The 20425-nt window shown below is 38.7% G+C and overlaps 1 protein-coding gene and 1 long non-coding RNA gene across 5 annotated transcripts in view; both read right to left on the bottom strand.

The window, feature by feature from the left end:
• Positions 1 to 5951: 5951 nt before the first annotated feature.
• The window catches only part of LOC121513254 (NLR family CARD domain-containing protein 3-like), a 945231-nt gene continuing 930757 nt past the window's right edge, over positions 5952 to 20425 (bottom strand). For all 4 annotated transcript variants that reach the window (XR_005992189.1, XM_041792867.1, XM_041792866.1 and 1 more), the window contains exon 8: positions 5952 to 6381. Coding sequence is in view for 3 of the 4 variants with exons in the window: in XM_041792867.1 (XP_041648801.1) it covers positions 6372 to 6381 (10 nt within the window). In the remaining variant the exon portion in view is untranslated. The remainder of the gene's footprint in view (positions 6382 to 20425) is intronic.
• Positions 8419 to 9406, bottom strand: LOC121513270. Its single transcript, XR_005992190.1, has 4 exons — positions 9313 to 9406; positions 9006 to 9060; positions 8718 to 8880; positions 8419 to 8601 (listed from the first exon to the last, which is right to left on the bottom strand). It is a non-coding gene; the product is annotated as an uncharacterized LOC121513270 (long non-coding RNA).

A 20425-nucleotide genomic window follows, 5' to 3' on the forward strand; every position in this document is an offset into this window, starting at 1 on the left:
AATCTGCAGACATTCTGATGGATGATGATGTAATATAAAGTATTTTGTTTTCAGTTCTCCAGGTTTATAAAGTTAAATAGTTCAGAACTTTACTCAGTCACGGAGGACTAAAATAGATTCACAGGAAGGTAAATGTCTGAAAAATTCTCTCTGTTGTTTATGATCAGATCAGTGAGTCACAGATGTGAGGACCTACATGAAAACCACAGAGCCATGGTGTTAGATCGGTGAGAGGCATGAGGACCTACATGAAACCACAGCAGTATGCCTCAGGTCAGGATGATCCAGTCCAGTTTTTGTGTTTGATATAAAGAGGGACAACCCAAATCATCTTTAATCCAGATCGTCTTACTCTGGATTAAACTTTGAACAGCCAGGCCCAGTGCTTCCTCTAATGTTGGCCACTAGGGGGAGCCAAATACCACTATATGCCCCTGTCTGATTTCTTCTCTTTTTTTTCATTTTGTCTGCAGACTGTTGAACTTCCTCCTGATGTTTCTTCTTTATTTAGTTTCCTTCCATATAATCTTTTATTAAGTTAAAGATTTAGTTTGGAACCTTGTTTATTTTTCTTTCTGCATGTCTGTGAGCTGGTATCAATCATTCAGAGACAGAGCGTTATACCAGATCTAGACACGCTGTTATGGATCAACACTAAATGACAGGCCTTATTTTAGTTTTACTGATTCCTCTTTGCCATCCTGGGTAAAGGTAGAATAATGAAGTGGTTTAGGCAGGACCTTCTCAGACATTCGTCCCCTTCTTTCCTTCCTGATCCAGACCGGGCCAGCCTCTCCTGAGAGAGTCTGCTTTTATAACTGGATCAACATTTCTGTCTTTGCTATCTATCTGAGACAGAGGAACATCGGCAGTATTTTCTTTAAAAAATTTGGAAGATAGAAGTCATCAGAAGAGGAATCAGCTTCATCAGTATATATGAACAGACTTAGACAATACTCTAACCCTGCTTCTGTTCCTGACAGCATCACACCTCTACAGCTGTTCCCTGAGACCTGAACCTGTGTCATCATCCTGAACCTTGACACTCTTGTCTATTCATTAGATAACACATTCCACAGGAGTCACAGCAGAATGGCTTCACAATGAAAGAGGAGGGGTCTAGACCAGCCTTTATTAACAATGACAAGGATGAAATGTTTTATAAAGTTTAAGGGTTGACAGATATACAGATAGACAGTTTATTAATCATGAGGTTGTGGTCATCAGAGTGACCCCGTTTCCGTGTTACTCACAGGTGAATCCATCTTGCAAAGCTCCCGTCTGAACCGTTTGGGCCTGGTTAGAAAGTGAGAGGACCAATCAGCGATGAGGGGCAGTACTTTCAGGCTCAGTGGAGTCGTGACGTAAGCAAGCAGCAACAAGAGGCCGGTGCAATTATTGTGGGAGAGATTAGCGTGTATGCTGCTAAAGTGCCAGTTTTTAAGAACTTGACATTTCTTCGTTAAAAGAAGAACAAAGACCAGCAGTGAGTTCTTTTCTTTTCAAAAACGACAAAAGTCGAGTACTGACATGTCTACAGTCACCATGGTTCACTTTATGCTGTTTTATATGGAGTTTATTTCTCAGTAGCTGCGCACACGCACCTCGGTTGCAGCTACGTAACGTGTTTTGTTGCTCTGATTGGCTCGTAAAGATTTGACGGACAGAACGTTCATCCAATCACCCTCTGAGTTTTTTCCAAAGTCTCTGCCCTTTCCCAAATGCTTCATATTGAAGGTTTACCCAATGGATGTGTAAAACAAAGCCATCTGGCGTGTCAGGTTATAAAAACTAAGCAAAGGTAAAGAAATTGATTATTGATCATTATATGCAATGTCTAGTTGACTGAGTCAAAATAAGAACAAAGGATTAATCCTAAAATTCAACAGTGTAACACTGGTACTTGACCCTTCAGTCTTTAAACTTAAGTCCATGCTTTTTATTTTCCATAGCACTTAATAGGCCCAGCTCTATATCTTCAAAAATATCTCCAGCTATGTATCAGTGTACTTCACCTCAACCACAGCTATTGCTGTTATTGTAGGTAAGAAAAAACTCACATCACATATTCTGTCTGATTCATTTCTGAGGATGTAGTCTATGAAGATTTTGAACCAGGATCCCTTTTAACAAACACATTTCCCTCTAAAACTAACCAAATTAGGGTTTCTTTGACTACACTGTATTGTTATCTTGTACATACCGTTAATATCACTGTGCTGCTGCAGTTGGGATATTTTTACTTATCAAGGCTCAAGCACCAAGGGTGTGAGGACTCTATTGAAATCCAAAATATTTTTTCCTCTATCTTTGCTCAGAACAGGGGCGGATCTACCAGGGTGAGAACACCCTTGCCACCCCAGCTGGCAGCCTTCAATGCATAGAAAAGTTATGGTACACCAGACTTTTTATGCGAGTTAATGCTAATTAACTTCCCCCCATTCTTTACCCTGAAGTCACTTTTTTATTGGAAGTGGCCTGAGGAACAGTGAAAACTGACGGAGCATTGGGCACAGCTGACCACACGGAGCAAACAAGGTAAATAGACTATCTATGAAAAGATGGCAACAATCTATGAAGTGCATGTATGCAGTTGTGATGCTGATACAAATCTGGTTGAAAAACGCAAGCAGCACTTTCCTGAATTTGCATGTAACGTTAGCTAGGTCCAACGTCAGGTCTGTTTAATGTAGGAACACTTATTGAGGTTATTCATGCACGCTCAAATGTTCAATGTCACTGAGTAGAGGCCCATTTCAGAGAGCAGGATGAAATTAAAAATAGGCTGAAGCAGAAGAGGTGATTTTATTGGGTAGTTAGCAAATTTCTCTCATGACAATGTCTTATTCTGATTGTCCAATGTTTGGATGCTTTAAGCCAAAATGAACACGCAGGTTTCTTTGTATGGTTCTGAGAGAACATGTTCATACTGTCTGTAAATTATTTGAAAAATTATTATTTGAAAGCAAATGCCCAAATACAGCCTAAAGCCTGGATATACAGTGCTTAACAAATGTATTAGACCACCCTAACCCTAACCAAAGTAAGGTTTCTGCCACAGCTGCCCTAAATTAACAGCATTGGTAATTACCAAAATCATTTTTGATGTTTCTGCAATGGTTAATACACCAATATGTAGAAGCTCTTTAACCCAAATTAAATTTTTAATGCTAAAATATAATTATTATTGTTATCCATTAATTTTCAAGTTTATTGATTTACAAAAAAACTGAAAAAACAGTAAAGCACATTATTATTTCTTGATTAATATGTCAAATTATAGTTATTTACTTGCATTCCTGAATAGAAAAGTGAGTTTTAGTGGTTGAAGGTTATGCTTGATTCATTTCTGACTCAGAGAAGCCCAGTGAGCCGGCTCAAATTTGGGTCTAAAAAGGTGAATTCAGTTTGAAATTCCTCATTCCTGTTCAAAATGGTAAAACGTGGAGAGCTGACTGAAAATGAAAGAATCCACATTAAAGCACTTCATGATGCTGGATGGTCTCTGAGACAAATATGACAGGTGGTCTAATAGATTTGTTAAGCACTGTATATTCCATTGAACACCTATGGAGAGATCTCAGAATTGCTGTTGGAAGAAGGCACCCTTCAAATCTGAGAGACCTGGAGCAGTTTGCAAAAGATGAGTGGTCCAAAATTCCAGCTGAGAGGTGTAAGAAGCTTGTTGATGGTTATAGGAAGAGATTGGTTTCAGTGATTTTTTTTTATTAAGGGTGTGCAACCAAATTTTGAGTTGAGGGTGCCAATAATTTTGTCCGGCCCATTTTTTTTAGTTTTGTGTAAAATTATGTCAATTTTGGCTTTTTTGTGTTCTTCCAATGCACATAAAGGAAATAAACGTGTGTACACCAAAAACATTTGTAATTGCAACAATTTCCGGGAGAAATGGTGTATTTTTTGAAAAGTTCTAGGGGTGCCAATAATTTTGTCCATGACTGTAGAAGTGTGTTTATGTTTACAGCAAGAGTAGAAATGAAAGAGCAGCCTCTGTTAAACCCTGGGTTAATCTGATCTCACAGTAACATGGAGATCATCTGTTGAACTGATGTGGTGGGGTACATACCCAGAGAGCACTAGCCGTGATTTCAACAACAACATTTGGTTCAAAACACGTTCAAATCAGCTCCAAACATCTGAGAACACATTTCAACCATTTTAATCCTGATAAAATATCAGGAGAACATCAACGGGACACAAAACAAAGTTTGATCTTTGAATGTTAAAAACGTCTTCATGTTAGAGCTGAATGGATGAAAGGAGATTTTTAACAGCTTTTCTCTGAAATCTCTGCTCACATGAATCCCCTCTACACAAACATGTCATTCTCTGAAATATAAACACAAAGACTTGTGACAAAATAATTGGGACGGTCCCTCTGACAGAAAGATTCCCAGTGAGGATTTGTGTTGAAAAGACGTTCAAAGTGGACGTTTTTAGAGGGTCGATTGTTGGATTGTGTCTACCAGATTAGCAGTAATATCACAGATAAATCAATAATCAATCATGGAACCAAACTGGAAGTTCCTAAGAAAAACTCTGCCTTTTAAACTTGTTGTGAGCGTCTTTGAAACAGAAAATCCCTCTCTGGGTTTACCCTCTAAAATGAAGATGAACACAGCAGACAGAGCCGAGTAAAGCTCAGCTTCTTTAAAACTTTAACTCATCACAAATCTGACTCAATGTTCTCAGAGCAAACAGATTATTCATCATTTTATCTGACTCTGCAGTGCTCCACTCTCCTGTCCAGTAGGGGGCAGTAGTTTAAAAACAGAAAAAATAAACAGACTTGAAGATGACATTCAGAAATCTCAGAACTAATGTGAGAGTTGACATTAATTCTCTCTGTGAGGATTTCAAAGTTGGTTTCCTGCTCACAGATAAAGAATGTATTCAGATCCATCAGTCTGGGAGAAAACGTTGGAAATGGTGACATCTGCTGGCAGAAAGCAGTGATAGCAGGAACAGGACGCCCCTAAACATGAATTTGATCAAGAATCAAACTCCACTGATGGACTTGATTTCAGTTTATAATCCCAGAATCAGAAAAGAGAAGGCTCAAACATCAAACTGTAGTAAACATCAAAATGATTGGTTAAAATGACAGATGATTGGATCTTCTAATGGATCCTTTGTTACGCTGACATGACTCATGAAAATAAAAGAGTGAGTCAGCATTATTCAGCTGTTTCCACACCATCAAATATCACAACAACTCAACTCAGCTTTCTTTGTGTAAAAGCCTCCAGACTAGAGGTGGATCCATGATGGTCCTGGCTGATTATCAGGGTCCAGATTTGACATTTTCATTATTAAGATGTCTGCAGGTCATCATCAAGCACTCTGGCTCTTTAGCGCCATCTGCTGAACTGTTAGCTTAGCTTAGCAGTTAGCTTCTCTGACTTAGGCTTGTTTTTCTGCCTCTCCCTCTGCTGCTCTCTCCTGCTTTTGTGCCAAATGTTCTGTTCCTCATAGATCTCCTTTACAGACAACAGCACATGTCAGAAATAGAGTTTATTTTTAGCTTTGGAGGCCAGGGTTAGAAAATGGACAGGTTTATGTCCCTTACCTGTTGTAAATCTAACATTTAAATCATTGAAACCAACGGCTCATCCTTACTTTGAATACATATCAGCTCCAAATATCAGTTATTGCTCTCATTAACTAATTAACTGTAACCGTATTCGCCCAGAGGGAACAATATCTGTCCACCTCTTTTCCTTTTCCAAAATAAAGTACTTCACAAAGAACGGACAGACAGAAAATAACAGTCAAATCAGAATAAAAGCAATCAGATATTTACAAATGAGCTGATAAAAGAAACACACATAATACAGCAAATAAACACTAAAATCCACTGATCAATAGTATGAATAAAATCAGTGAAAGGTAAAAATCAAAGCAGAGATTTAACACTGGGGAAATATGGCTGTCCCATTTATTTTGGTAATGAGCTATTTGTTAAAGATCAGGGATCAGAAAATGTTTCTCTTGGTACTGGGAGATTGTGGTGTGCCAAAGCTAGCCTCTACCAAAGTTGAGCTAACCCTGGTTCATGTATTTCCACAGGGGGGCGCTGTGACAGAAAGCTCAACATCTGTATCCAAATGGAGGCGTTCATCTTCAGTCATTTAGTCCTAAAGCAGTTTACGCTGAGAATCTGTGTTAGAATAGAAACATGAGGGAGGTCCACAGTGGAGCTGATCTCAGAGCAGTCTCATCTCCACTGGTTGGGATTGGTCTGTCAGTCTCCCAGTAACACGGCCCAGTTACAGACTCACCACACACAAGCTGCTGCTGCTGCTTCCTCCTCTCTGACCAGCAGGACAATCAGGATCCTCTCTTTAATCACTTTACCACAATCTGAGGGTATAAAAGAGAGAGAGAGAGATTCCACACTGTGAGGGACTTCATGAGTTATTATCAGTGATCAGAACATCCAGTAAGAAGAGCAGCAGGGACTTCAGTCCTGCTCACATCACAGTAATCCTGTAAAGTAGCACGCTCTCTCTCAGCTCTCCTCTTCAGATGTTGCTGACTTGAAGCTTAAAGGCAAACAGAGTCCTTGAAGGCATCATGATGTCAGAGAGCGTTTAGTGACGTATTTACTGTTTGAAATAGAACAGCAGTAGTTTGTGATTTCCTCTGCCTTTGGAGAGGCTTCAGAAATAAAAGCACTCATTTAACAAACTTAAGGAGCCTGTGTCCACAGCTGCTGTTTTTCACACTGTCAGGATTCATTTTTAATACAAAACCAACAGAGTTCAGTGTTTTCAGCGTTCTCACATTAAAACACTTTCACTTCTAGAACAGCACTGAGCTCATCAAGGTCACGTCTCCATCACTGGCCAATCAGAATCAAGAAGGGGAGGGACTTACGATAGCAGCTTTGACCATGGTGGAGGAGAAAGCGATGGGACTGGTCTTTGATGGTAAAGGTCTGAGGTCTACAGCTGCTGTGTAAATACAGGATTCCTTTACATTGTTAAACTGCAGTTTCATTCAAGAGTCTCCATTTGTTTTCTATGTATTTCCCTGAATTTCTGAGCAGTAGGACATAGAAGGCATTACTAGTGAACACTTCAATATCTCAGATCTGTGCTAAAGCCTCTCCTCATATGCACATTTGCACCAATCAATCATCAATTCTCTTCAATGATCTTATCCTCCTCATGGATATCTGCCCACATCCTTGCATGTCTGATTCTTCTGATCATGTCTAGTCAGCATCCTTGCACCCTCTGCACATCTGGCAGATACTCTATCAACACACACTGACTTGTAGATACTAGAAATAATTCTTAACTAGAAAAGCACTCAGAGAGCGCAGACCTCCACCAACAGCCCTTTCTCCCAATAGTGAAAAATCCATTAAAAACATTCCTGGATTAGACGGTGATACAGATTACTCCCTCCCCGGTGGGGTGGAGACACAGTGAGGCAAAGCATTAGCTTTGCTACATGTGGACTGTCATGGCAGAAGCACCCATGGTCTCAAAGTCTACACACTCCAAAACTTTGAAAAAGTTACTCATGTCCGCCATCTCCTGGTGTAAAGTGGCAACAGTGCAGACCTATCTCCCAACAGTACAGAATCCTTGAAAAAATTCCTGTATCCAGACAGTGATCCAGATCAGTCCCAAAATCTAATCAGTCAGAACTTCAAATCCTAATTACATCAACACTGCATTCTAAAGTCACTTTACCTGTAAAATAAAAACAGAGTCAAAGCTGCAATAAACACAAGACATTTATTAAAACTTCATAGTTTTCATTACATGTTAAAATTTGTCAAACATGACTTGCAACAGCTTTAAAAATAGGATCCATTCATTACAAACATGTTTCGATATTAAACATAATTTTAACCAGCACATTTAAAATTAATCATAGTAGTCTGAGTTAAAACAAAGCCCAACATTCTTAAAAGGGACATTAAACTGGCTTTAAGGCTCAGTCTGATATCTTCATAGAACAATGCAATACAATGTTACTCTATTAATGTTATGAACTCCAGTAATTCACTGTCAGGAGAATTATGGATAAACTGACAAACACCATGAGTGAAATAAAAATCTGGATTGGCACTAATGCTGCTCATACCTGTAACTTAAGTTAAGTCTGGCCAGCCCGTGTCCAACTTTTCTTTTTTTTTTTTAACTACAGTGAGGAAAATTCTCACCTCCAGTAAATCAGTAGCTGTCTTTTCCAGGTATTGGATACAGGATAATAATTAGAGCCTGTGAGTGGCTGCTAGCTAAATAAATCTACTTTTACACAACATTTAGTAGTTATGAGTGACACAGACCACAAATATGAATACAAAACATGATCAGAAATAAAGGACCTACAGCTAAAGATATAGGTAAAAGATGTAAAAGCACAACAACCAACCACGTACACAAGAGTCCACTTATTTGGATACGACTCACGCACAGTCCTTAGAGTCCATTCATAGTCTTAAGACAGGATAGCTGAGGTTTGACTGATGTTTCCCCCTCTCATGGACCTTCCTCCTTTTTTGGCTGATGAGGTCTGATGTCTTGGTGCCTGACACAGGTGGGGCTGATTCACACTAAAGGTCTGAAATCACATGAACAGAAATAAAGACAAATTATTTCAAAAATGTTGTTATTCATTACCTGTGAAAATAAACTCTGAAAAAAAAAAAAAAAATTCTACCTCTGTCAGAAAGTTACCTTGTTCAACTCCAGCGTGATCAGAGCTTGCTCCTGATACCCCAGGCTGAAGATGTAGAAGCTTGAGGAGAAAGCTGCAAGTCACGCTGCAAGTGGGGATGTGGAGGCAAAACCACCTGACCATCTATACCCAACATCCAAAGAGCTGCTGGAGGAACTTCACCTGAAAAAATAATCATATTCTTAAGTTTACACACAGACAAATATACATGTTGTGGACACATGTCTTAAATATAGTCTCAATAATTCCAGTGCTTCACATCAAATTAAAAACAAAGGTATGCATACCTCAGACAGTTAGTCTTGGACAGTCAGGAGGCCTCGCTGTCAGCAGGTGACAAGACTGACAAAGACAGAGAAAAACAGAAATCAAAATTCAAAAAGTCACTTCCCTTACAGCTCATCTTCTACTCCCTAAGCTTTAATGCTGGGAGTAGAAGAATAAAAAAACAAGAAAAAACTTCAACCTCTAAAAATTCAAACTTCATCTGAACACATTATATAGAATGTGTGAAGTAAACAACAGTAGATAGTTTTTAATCTGATTAAATAAGCTTCTCTATTTAAAAGTATAATAAAACCATTTCAAACATACCTTCAGTTCGCTGTGCTCAGAGGAATCTCAGACACTGGAGAGGTATGATGATGGTAGGGAGACCCTCCTCTGATGGAGTACAGGTCATGATGACCAACCTGCAGATTTGGTTTCCACCGTGGTTCTTGCCAACTGGTTTAGAGGAGACTGTGGGTGCGTCTCACATCTCTAGTTATAAGGCTTGTGTCTCTGGCGTGAGTCTTTTCCTTGAGTCTTAGTCCCGCCCACCAGAGACTCATGAAGAGACCGAGGAATCAACGTGGAAGACTGAAGCCATAAGACTGATGATTAACGGTCCATGGGACGTCCTTCCCTCTGCAGCGTCACTTGAAGCGACGTCAATTTATGACAACGGTGCGCTGATCATCAATCAGCTGATCATCAATCAGCTGTCAGGAGGCATAAACAGCTGTGTCTGCATAACTTGTACTGTATTTATTCAAAACAAATATCCACATTTACAGAGTTTTGTCTCAGTGTGGGATCAGAAAACACCTGCATGAAGAGAAACCTGCAACAAACATCAAGAGTTTTAAAAGGCTCAATAACTGATGGGCTGGGATTTTAAAAAGTGTTTGAAATAAGCATTTATAGTCAAATATTGAGAATAAATTTAATAAAATAAATAATAAAGAGTGAATCAGAAGAGTTTAATATTTGATTTGATTTCTGATTCACCCTCAAACATCAAACATGTTGAAAGCTCATAAAATCAACAGAATCAGATATAAACCTTCCCTTTCCCCCCCAAACACAGACATCATTTAGATGTTTTTTTCTACATTCGGTCTGTCATAACCCTGAATTTAGACAAAAGACAGTCGTAGAAAATTATTAAATTATTCTGTCCACCTGATTTAGACCAAATTTAGCCCAATAATAGTCGTTAAAATATGACCATACAGCGACGTCTTTACAGAGACGTCATTTCAACGACCTGAAATTACATCTTTTCACCGTTCACTTTTCTATTAAATCTAGACGTTGTTTAGACAGAGTGGAGATGTTTTTTAACGTCGTTATAACCTATTTTTTGATATCCAAAACATGCAGACTCTTTCTACCTACAAATGCTATATTACAAAATTATTTATTATCCTAATTATCCAGTGTGAAGGCTATAATCAAACCTGACGCTCACTATCAGACTGATAGAAACTTTATTAATACCGCTATGATTTAAACGCGTTTCTTCTTAAAATCAGACAGACTGCCGCTGTCTGACTTTAATTCTCTTCATAATCTAATAAACAGAAATTACTAAATAGACTATAACACCCAGCAAATAATAGTTGTAAAGATGTAAAAAAAAAAAAAAAAAAAAAAGTCTCCACTCTGTCTAAACAACGTCTAGATTTAATAGTAAAGTGAATGGTGAAATGCAGTTATTTTCAGGTCGTTGAAAAGACCTCTCTATAAAGACGTCGCTGTAATATTGTCATTTTTAACGACTGCTATTGGGCTAAATTTGGACTAAATTAGACGGACAAAACATGGCTCACTTTTCTACGACTATCTTTTGACTAAATTAAGGCTATAACGGACTGAATGTAGAAAAGAATGTCTCAGTGATGTTGGTGTTTGGGGGGAAAGGGAAGATTTATATCTGAATCTTTAGATTTTATGACCTTTGACATGTTTGATGCTTGAAGGTGAATCAGAAAACTAATCAAATACTAAATTCCACTGATTCACTCTTTGTTATTGATTTTATTAAATTTATTCTCAATATTTCACTGTAAATGCTTATTTCAAACACTTTTTAAAAATCCCAGTCCATCAGTTATTGAGCCTTTTAAAACTTCTGATGTTTATATTCTGTTTACAGTCCATTGAGTCCGTTTACCGTCTGTTATAAACTCAGTTTCTCCTCCATTATTTACCTCTGCTGGTGCTGTGAAGTTTCACTGACATCCACTGTGTAGCAGCGTCCAATCAGAGAGTGATATCCAATAAGGGGGCGTGCCTCTGAGTAAAAAGAGTTCCAGGAAGCCTGCTCTCATGTGTCGTTGCTCATCGGTCTTCAAATCTCAGTCCTCGGTCTTATGGCTTGAATCTTAACCCCCTGTAGTGGCTTTGGCACGGCCAGCAAGATGGCGGATCGGAAACTACTTCGGGTTAGAGCGAATCCGTAGGATCTGAGACCGATCTATAAGCGGGGATGCGGCTTGTGACTTAAACTCTGGTAGGATAGGTAAGACTGCTGCCACAGCTTGTCCTCCTCTGTTAACATCCTGATGACAGAAACCTGGGAGGAAGTGATCAAATATATATTTTTTAAATCATACAGATTTTACTCCATCAACTAAGGGTAATGAATGAGGCCTTCTCCTTGCTGTACAAAGTTACATATCAATTATTTTAATCAGCAGCTCATTTATTCTGCAGTGTAGTAGACCAAACAAACTGAGTTCAATTTCACCAACTAAATGGTTAAACAATCACTGAGTTCATGGTTAATCACAAATGTGTCTCATTTTAAAATCCTACACAACAATTAACACATAAATATATACAAAAAATGAAATGACTGTTAAATGTTATTACCTTGAGATCCTGTTCACCTGTTCCCTGCACCAGTCCAGTCCCTTATTGCAGATATGGTGCAGGACACCTGTAGCTAAATGACACAGAGAGAAAACAGTTTGAGACTTTATTCGTTTGTTGTCAGTAGGGCTGCAGTAATAGATTCTTTTTGTAGTCCAGTATCCTATCCATTCTTCTGACCATTAATCCAGTACTCTAATAAGAAATATTGCATTTTTTTCATCTGTCACTTTTGCTTTTTTCAAGAGAAGTAGTACTAGACAAATGAGAAAAGAAGCTGAGTCCCTTAAATCAACTACTTCTATATTAAAAATTGGTATTAACAGGTTCTCTAAATATATATATATATATTACAAAGTGCAATTAAAGTTCTGATAACAGTTTACATTTCTTAAAGTCACAAGGAAAGGAAGTTAAATAATGACATTAGATTAAGCCATATTTAGGGTTTTAAGGATCCTTTACCAGGAATTGTTTGGTGCTAACACTTTATTTCTTTCATTGTAGTTTATTTCTATTCTCCAAGTTGTCATTAAAGTAAAGGGACACTTGATCATTTTAAAATCCTCTATTTATGCATGAATGTAATATTTCACATTATAGCAAGAATAAAGCTCCATTATTCACACAGCGGTCTGATGATGTCTGAAAGCTGAACCTTTAGATTACAGGAATATGGTCTGTTTTTCAAAAGGGGGTTCACTTTCAATTTTTGCACATTTTTTGTGATTTCATCCACCATAAAATAAATATATGACTTTTTAAGACCATCCACTGACATGGAGAATACATTTTAAGGGACAAAGCTGCTTGTATGTTGATTCCTGACTGTATGATGATGAACTTTGACCTACTTAGTCTCTGTCATTGTCTGTGGCAATAAGGTGTTTCTATTTAATTGGTGTCAATTCATTATCATTATAAGTCTTATCAAATCATAAGGGATGCTAAATATTTTGAAAAATACGCTGCAATCAAGACATCAGTGCGCTGAATTTGAGAGAATTTAGAATTCAAGAGTGTGTGTGGGGGGGCACCAAAACAGGACTTGAATCCTGAAGCCTGACGGTGTTCTGTAAAACTGTCGGGTCAATCAGAGAAGTTTATGAAATTCCCTGAAATCTGCAGACACACAACGAGTGCAGCGAGTCATGCAGGCAGGGCATAAACTCAGAGATCTGCGTAGGTTTACAGGTGCAGGCGTAGTGCCGTATCTGCCATGAAGCCGCAGCCAGCGGATGCGGAAAAACGCAGGACGAGTGCCTGTAAACATCACTGCATCGACTTCTCTTCCCTCGGATAATTCCAGGAATCCTTTCAGCCCTAGTTGTCAGTCACTTAACATGTTAACAATATCAAAGAAATATATGACTAGTTCATATACAGGACCCCTTCACTCCAAACAAAGCTCGTTTGCCATCACGCGTTAATGTCGAGGAATTTATCATCAGCCGAACTGAAAAGTCTTAATAACTGAGTCAAACGGAGTCTTATGTTGGGACTGACATTGTTATTTTAACGTTACCTGATAAATCAAACCATTTATGAATGGAGTCTGGTAATCTCAGCTCAAACCTGACTGTTTACATCTCTTCGGTGTAATGGGCTTTTATGTCCAAAATAATGAGCCGTTACACTACGTGTTTCTGTTCACTCGGACATTTACTAAACTACAGAGGAATCACAATACCTTTTAAGATCATTAAGACAAGTTTAGAGCTCTCTGCAGACAGATGGCCTCAATACATAACGTTAACATTAGCCAGCTTTAGCCATAGTTAAAATACTACACCGAAGCTAGCGTTAGCCTCCGCTAACGTTAGCGGAGCGGACGCTAACGCTAGTGCTGAACCTTTTCTCCAAATTGTAACGATAGACTGTATATAACGTACCTTATTAACTGCAGCCATTTCCTCTTGTATTTTTCGTTGCAAGGAAAGCGGTAGAATGACAGCTGAGTGGTTGTTTTGTCTCCGATCGATTGAAACATGTTGGCACACAGCACTGAGGAACTTTAACAGGTAGGGCGTTTGGACCCGGAAGTAGAATTCCAGGGAGCAGTTACGTCACAGCTTCATAACTGAATTGCATTTAATTGAAAGCATCACAAATTATTAATTCTATCTTAAACGATTCGCCAGTGCAGCATGCGAGCATCTGCTGGGGTGTAATGAGCTAAAAAAAAAAAAAAAAAAAAAAATTAAGGATAAATGACCCCCGCAGTTCAAGTAAAACTGCAGTGAATAGATAGTGTAGCGGCACTGCCCTCGGGCTGCGGTGTAAGAGGTTGCGTGTTCGGGCCCTGTGGTGGCAGATGGGGACTCCCCGTAAAACGCTGGTGGTGAAGAGGGGGAGCGGGGCCCGAGCCGATGGTGCACCATTGGTATGCACGTAGACTGAATCCGCTAGGCGAGTGTGGACAACATCGGTGCCCTGCACACTTTATTATTCCTACCCCAAGAGGCGGAGCTGTGGCTGCACTAATAGTGCTCCCTGCACCCGTGAAGTTTTTGGAAAAAAACATGTTGCATTTGCCAATCTCAAAGTAGCCTGGCGGACTACTCACAATTATCTGAAAGCCATTAATATTCATTGCTCAATTATGAGATTCAAAAATCGAAACGATGGCATTAAAAGTCATAATTATGAGATAATAAAGTCAAAATTATGAGATTAAAAGTCAAAATTATGAGATAATAAAGTCCAAATTATGAGATTAAAAGTCATATTTATGAGATTAAAAGTCAGAACTATGATATAAAAAATCGAAATTATGAGATTAAAAAGTCACTGTAACTGCTGCATAGGCTGTGGAAGCCCATTTCCGCCACTTATAAAAATTAAAATGTTAAAGCTAGGAATAAAAAAAAAAAAAAGGAAGAATCCTAAGTCATAATTATAAGATTAAAAGTCAAAATTATAAGATAAAAAGTCAAAATTACGAGATAAAAAGTCATAATTATGAGATAGAAAGTCGAAATTATGAGATAATGTGTGTGCCTAATGTGTGTGGCTGAAGTCTGTAATAGGAGTTGACACTTCTATAAAATTTAATCAAAAGTTCAGTCACTGACAATAAAGAGTTTTTGATTTCTTCCACAATTAAAAGTGAAATGTCACACAGTGTTTTTGTTGGCTTGTCAATGAGGTTTGGTATTAAATGAATATTTCCAAAAAAGTTTAATGAAAAAAATCGTACTTGGTCGCCCGGCGGCCGCGAACTCGCGACCTCCGGAATGAAAAACGAGCGCCCTCCCGCTGTGCCAGCGTGTTAACATAGCATTTTCGACAGAAAAAGGAGTATTATCCTTTCATCATTTAATACCCCAGTAGAGTTGTGGAATTGTGGGGCAGTCAGCATGTGTACAACTTCATTGATTACTTTATGACTTTATTTCCCGAACTTCGTCCTGATATGGAACCAGTTATAACTAACATTGTCAATCAACAGGAGAGAACCACACACTCACACACTCTCTCTCTGAGATGGCGGAGTGAGTGTGCGAGAGAGCTGACGGCGGATTATCTGAAATCTTGAGTGAGTTTTTTGACAACTTGACTTTAGCTTATTCCTTTGTGTTCCATGTTTTTCTAAGTTTGAGCACAACTTCCTCCCGTAGTCCTACTGCGCGGATGTTTACGTTCCTGGGGTGAAAGGTTAAAGGCGGGTCAAACGCAGCCAGCAGTGATGAGTGAGGAGACAGACCCAGCTCTGCTTCACGGCTGAAGGACCACGCAAAACGCGTCTAACAACACAGGATCAAGCCATGATAGCTAATGTTGCTAATATTAGCGGAGACGTTTACAACGACACGGATCAAGCAATAACGTCAAGCTAGACCGGCATAGTCCAGCAGAACCGGATTTGTCCCCAAAACGACAACATCTAAGCTAACTAACGCGATCGCTAATGGGTCTCCATCGACATCGTTGTCGACAAGGGGCTTCAAGACATCATCCGGGTCGCCTCGGATGACCCGTACCACAGAACACCTACGAGAACTACTGTCACAAGAATCCGTGATCTGTATGACAGCTAAAAAGGCAACTAAAGTGGAGCAGCTGGCCCGAGCTACATTTATTACACTGACGACAGACCACAGGACATCAGTCAGCAACTTCAGCTACCTCAGGGTAACAGCACACCTGATCATTCACTTTACAACACAACTTATTTTCTACCTGATGTGTTTGTCTGCTGGGCTCTACTGCAGTTTAAAAACATTATTGATCAGTGAATTAAGACAAACCACAAATAAGTTTAAAAACTCTAGTTTGTTTAATATTTCTTCATTTAAACACCATACTTGTACTAATTTATCTCAAACACAAATACAAGTAAATGGTAGTATTTTAAATGTTAATTTAGAGAAAATAATAATAATAATAATAATGATGCATTTTTTAGTAAAAAGCACTTTCAAAGCACTGTACATAAAGTTGAAATAATGAAAATAAACAGTTTATAATAAGAATGTTTAAAAATGATAAAAACTCAAAAATGCTGTGATTAATCAGAATAGTGATGTGATTAACTTGATTAATTTTTTAAATCATTTAACAGCACTAGTGTTAAGTTGTTGTTAGCTAGGCTTGTGTTTTTGTGCTGTGTATGTGGTAGAGAGAGACTTTTAGCTGAGGCTGGAGCAGCTGATTTTCAGAGGCTGTCTCGCTGCCATGGAATTAAAGCTGGTCCCCTCGGTGCAGTGTAGTGTGGAGGAGGCCGGTGTGGCTGTGGGGAAGGTGGTCGGGTACGAATGTGTTAAATGGGCGTCTAGAATGAATGGGGCCATTGTTCTGTTTGTAGATGCTAGTGCTAAAGTTGGTGAGGTTGTTGAGGGGGGCATGGTCCCGGTCAGGGGGGTCAGGGTCATGGTTTGAAACAGGAAAACCAAGTGCCAGAGTACACTGACCACTGACCCTGACTGTTTTGGTCTTCTGTCTTCCCTTTGTTATTTTACTTTAAGGTAGCAAATACGTTAGAAAAGGAGTGTCAAGTGACCCGGATGTAAACATTCAGTTGTCAAACTAAAAGCCTGCTAGCTAACCAGCCAGCTAGCTATGCTAATAAATATTTGTATATCATTTGGTTATTTTAAGTGAAGCCACCTGAAATGTTGAGATTTTTTATGTGGTTGGAATATGAACGGTATGTTGCTATTGAATTGGGTTTATTGCCAAGTCATTTTACAAGGACTTTGGGTAATTTGGAGAAACAATACAGGATAATACAACAGTAATGGAGGAATAATAATGGAGAAACAGTTTACTATGTTAAAGTGAAAATGTTGTATCCAATAATTCCCCCCATTTTGAAGTCAGTAAGACAGTCTTTCTATCAATTTCTCTCAAGTGTTTCCTTTATTAACTGCCCTTTAAACAGGTAACTCAACTCAAAGACAGTCAGCATAATAATATTTATTTCATTAATATTGATCTCCTTTTTCCTTAAAATTCTCTAGGCAATAACTATTTTATTATTTTTAAAGTAGAAACTTAATGCATTCAAGTTTGGGTAATTTCTCTTTTTTTTTCAAATCAAAAATAGCAAACAAATTTGTCTAACAATTTACAAATACTGGCAATATTGTGGTATCAAAAGTCCCCCTCTTTAACAGCTGTCTTTTTGAATATATGCAGCTTTTAAAGCTTCTTGGTACTAATGATCGTTAAACAGGAGATTGTATGGATTGAAAGCATGAAAAATGTTAAAGATTTTGAGCAGCTCACCTATAAAAAATTAAATGATTTTTCAAGCCAATATACAGTATATTGCCAAAAGTATTCACCTACCCATTCAAATAATTGCAATCAGGTGTTCCGATGACTTCCATGTCCACAGGTGTATGAAATCAAGCACCTAGGCATGCAGACTGTTTCTACAAACATTAGTGAAAGAATGGGTCGCTCTCAGGAGCTCAGTGAATTCCAGCGTGGTACTGTGATAGGATGCCACCTGTGCAACAAGTCCAGTGGTGAGATTTCCTGGCTCCTAAATATTCCACAGTCAACTGTCAGTGGGATTATAACAAAGTGGAAGCCATTGGGAACAACAGCAATGCAGCCACCAAGTGGTAGGCCACGTAAAATGACGGGGCGGGGTCAGCGGATGCTGAGGCGCATGGTGTGCAGAGGTGGGCAACTTTCTGCAGAGTCAATGGCTACAGAGCTCCAGACTTCATGTGGCCTTCAGATTAGCTGAAGAACAGTGAGTAGAGAGCTTCATGGAATGGGTTTCCATGGCCGAGCAGCTGCGTCCAAGCCATACATCACCAAGTGCAATACAAAGCATGGGATGCGGTGGTGTAAAGCACGCTGCCACTGGACTCTAGAGCAGTGGAGACGCCTTGTCTGGAGTGACCAATTGCGCCTCTCCATCTGGCAATCTGATAGACGAGCCTGGGTTTGGCGGTTGCCAGGAGAACGCTACTTGTCTGACTGCATTGTGCCAAGTGTAAAGTTTGGTTGACGGGGGATTATGGTGTGGGCTTGTTTTTCAGGAGCTGGGCTTGGCCCCTTAGTTCCAGTCAAAGGAACTCTGAATGCTTCAGCATACCAAGAGATCTTGGATAATTCCATGCTCCCACCTTTGTGGGAACAGTTTGGGGAGGGCCTCAAATTATATTATAAAAACAAGGTATGCAGAGATGAGAACATTTATTTACATTGCATTATTCATACACAAAGAAATATATAGTGATTAAGAGAGTTAAAAAAAACTGAAAGTTTATGACATTAAATGCTTAAATAAGCATTGCTTAACTGCACGAAATATTTCCAGCTGATACTCTGGTTATTAATATTGGTAGAAAATGTAATATCTGCCAAAACCTACAATGAACTTCTGGAGCTAATGTGGCACTATGATAGAGATGAATGCATGAAAATAGTTGCCCCCCATTTTATTTTTATTCCTAAAGGTCACTTCTATTGGAAGAACTACTGTTAATGTCTAATTTTGCTTGAATATACGGTAATATAGGTTTATATCAGAGGGCGCTCAGTAGCTGACGCACCGGTAGAAGAAGTCTAGTCAGTACGTGATGAGACAGTGTACAGACCCTGCACCGAGTGTGCTCCTGTTGACCTGTATATTTTCCTGTTTTGCAGTTTCTGCAAAAATAAATATGTTGCACAGGAGATGAGTTGGCCCATCATTTTCTACAGTGTAACACTAATATCTGCTGATATTAATATAATGCAGATACTTAATACTTGTTTTGAATCTCTTTTAGCTTTTAATTTGCCATCACCTGATTAAATTCTGATTTTCCTCTCGACAGATGTCTTAAATGTCAGATGTCTATGACAGATGTCTACAGAGAGGCTGTTAAAGGTAAAGTAAGCAGCAAATGTCTGCCAGTCATCCTGCTACTTGCAGCCATCCTAAAACTCTTGGTCTGGTGTTTTTGTATGGAATCAAAGTTGTTTTTCTCTTCCTCCTCTTAGAGAACGGTGACTCTGGAGAGCCTGATCATACGTCCCTACTGGATGCTGAGAGAGAAGTGGTGAGTCCTTTAAAGCAGTGCTTTTCAAACTGTGTGTCCTGACCCCCAGTAGGTTCCCAGGGATCGCAGGGAGGCTGTCAGACACTCAAGGCAAGAGAAGAGGAACAAAATAGCATTATTTTTGACAGTAATATCTTTATCCACCTTATTCCTAGCCCCCATGACTCTTTGTGAGAAATCTGGGCGCAACTTCCGGTCCCTTCTATCTAAATGGGACTTTGCATGAAATACGAGATGTGAAACACGATTTTTAGAGCAATTTGGACATTAAAATATGTAACTTTCAACTGCTTCACCTCAATGTGGACAATATTATCATTTTTCTGCCCTCTACTAAAAAGTATAGAATGACGACATTACCTCAGATAACTTTAACAAGCATATTTAGCTAATTAGCGTCATATCAGTATAGTGATAAACAATCACGTTTTGTAAAATGAGTTACACCACCTTCAGATAACATTTCTAGTTTGTGGTGTTGCTGAAATCCTTATTTCACCAACTAATCCCTCTTGAAATGTGGGAATTATATTAAATAAAATTATCTAAGACTGAAGTTGTCAGCTCTTCAGTTTGGTCAAGTTTTGAATTAATGATTAAATTAATATTGAAAGAATTACATCCCAAATACATTTAGTGGACAGCATGTTTAAAACACTGTTGTTAAAGACATATATTTCATGTAATTAGTACCACAACCGAAGCAACAGGTACTGAGCATTACAGAAAATATTATTTAAACACTCAGCTCTTTTAACTTTTTTGAGTTAACAAAACAGAAGCAGTATTTATTGTATCATAAATATTTATATCAGAACAACCACTGTTGACGCTAAATCACTTTAGTAATCCCTTGGAAGAATCGTGTTTTGCTGTTATTGTTACTCTACGGGAAGTCCCAACCACATTTATAGCAGTAGACCCCCGAGGAATAATGTGGTATCCACCTTATTCACTTACTTACAGCTTACAAAACAAACAATGTGAACATGTGATTTCAAAAGTATATCAATATTTACAAATTGGCGGTGAATTTCTATCAAACAACTGTCGTTTGT

The sequence above is a fragment of the Cheilinus undulatus genome, linkage group 8 (genome assembly GCF_018320785.1).
Source record: "Cheilinus undulatus linkage group 8, ASM1832078v1, whole genome shotgun sequence".
Taxonomy (NCBI): Eukaryota; Metazoa; Chordata; class Actinopteri; order Labriformes; family Labridae; genus Cheilinus; species Cheilinus undulatus.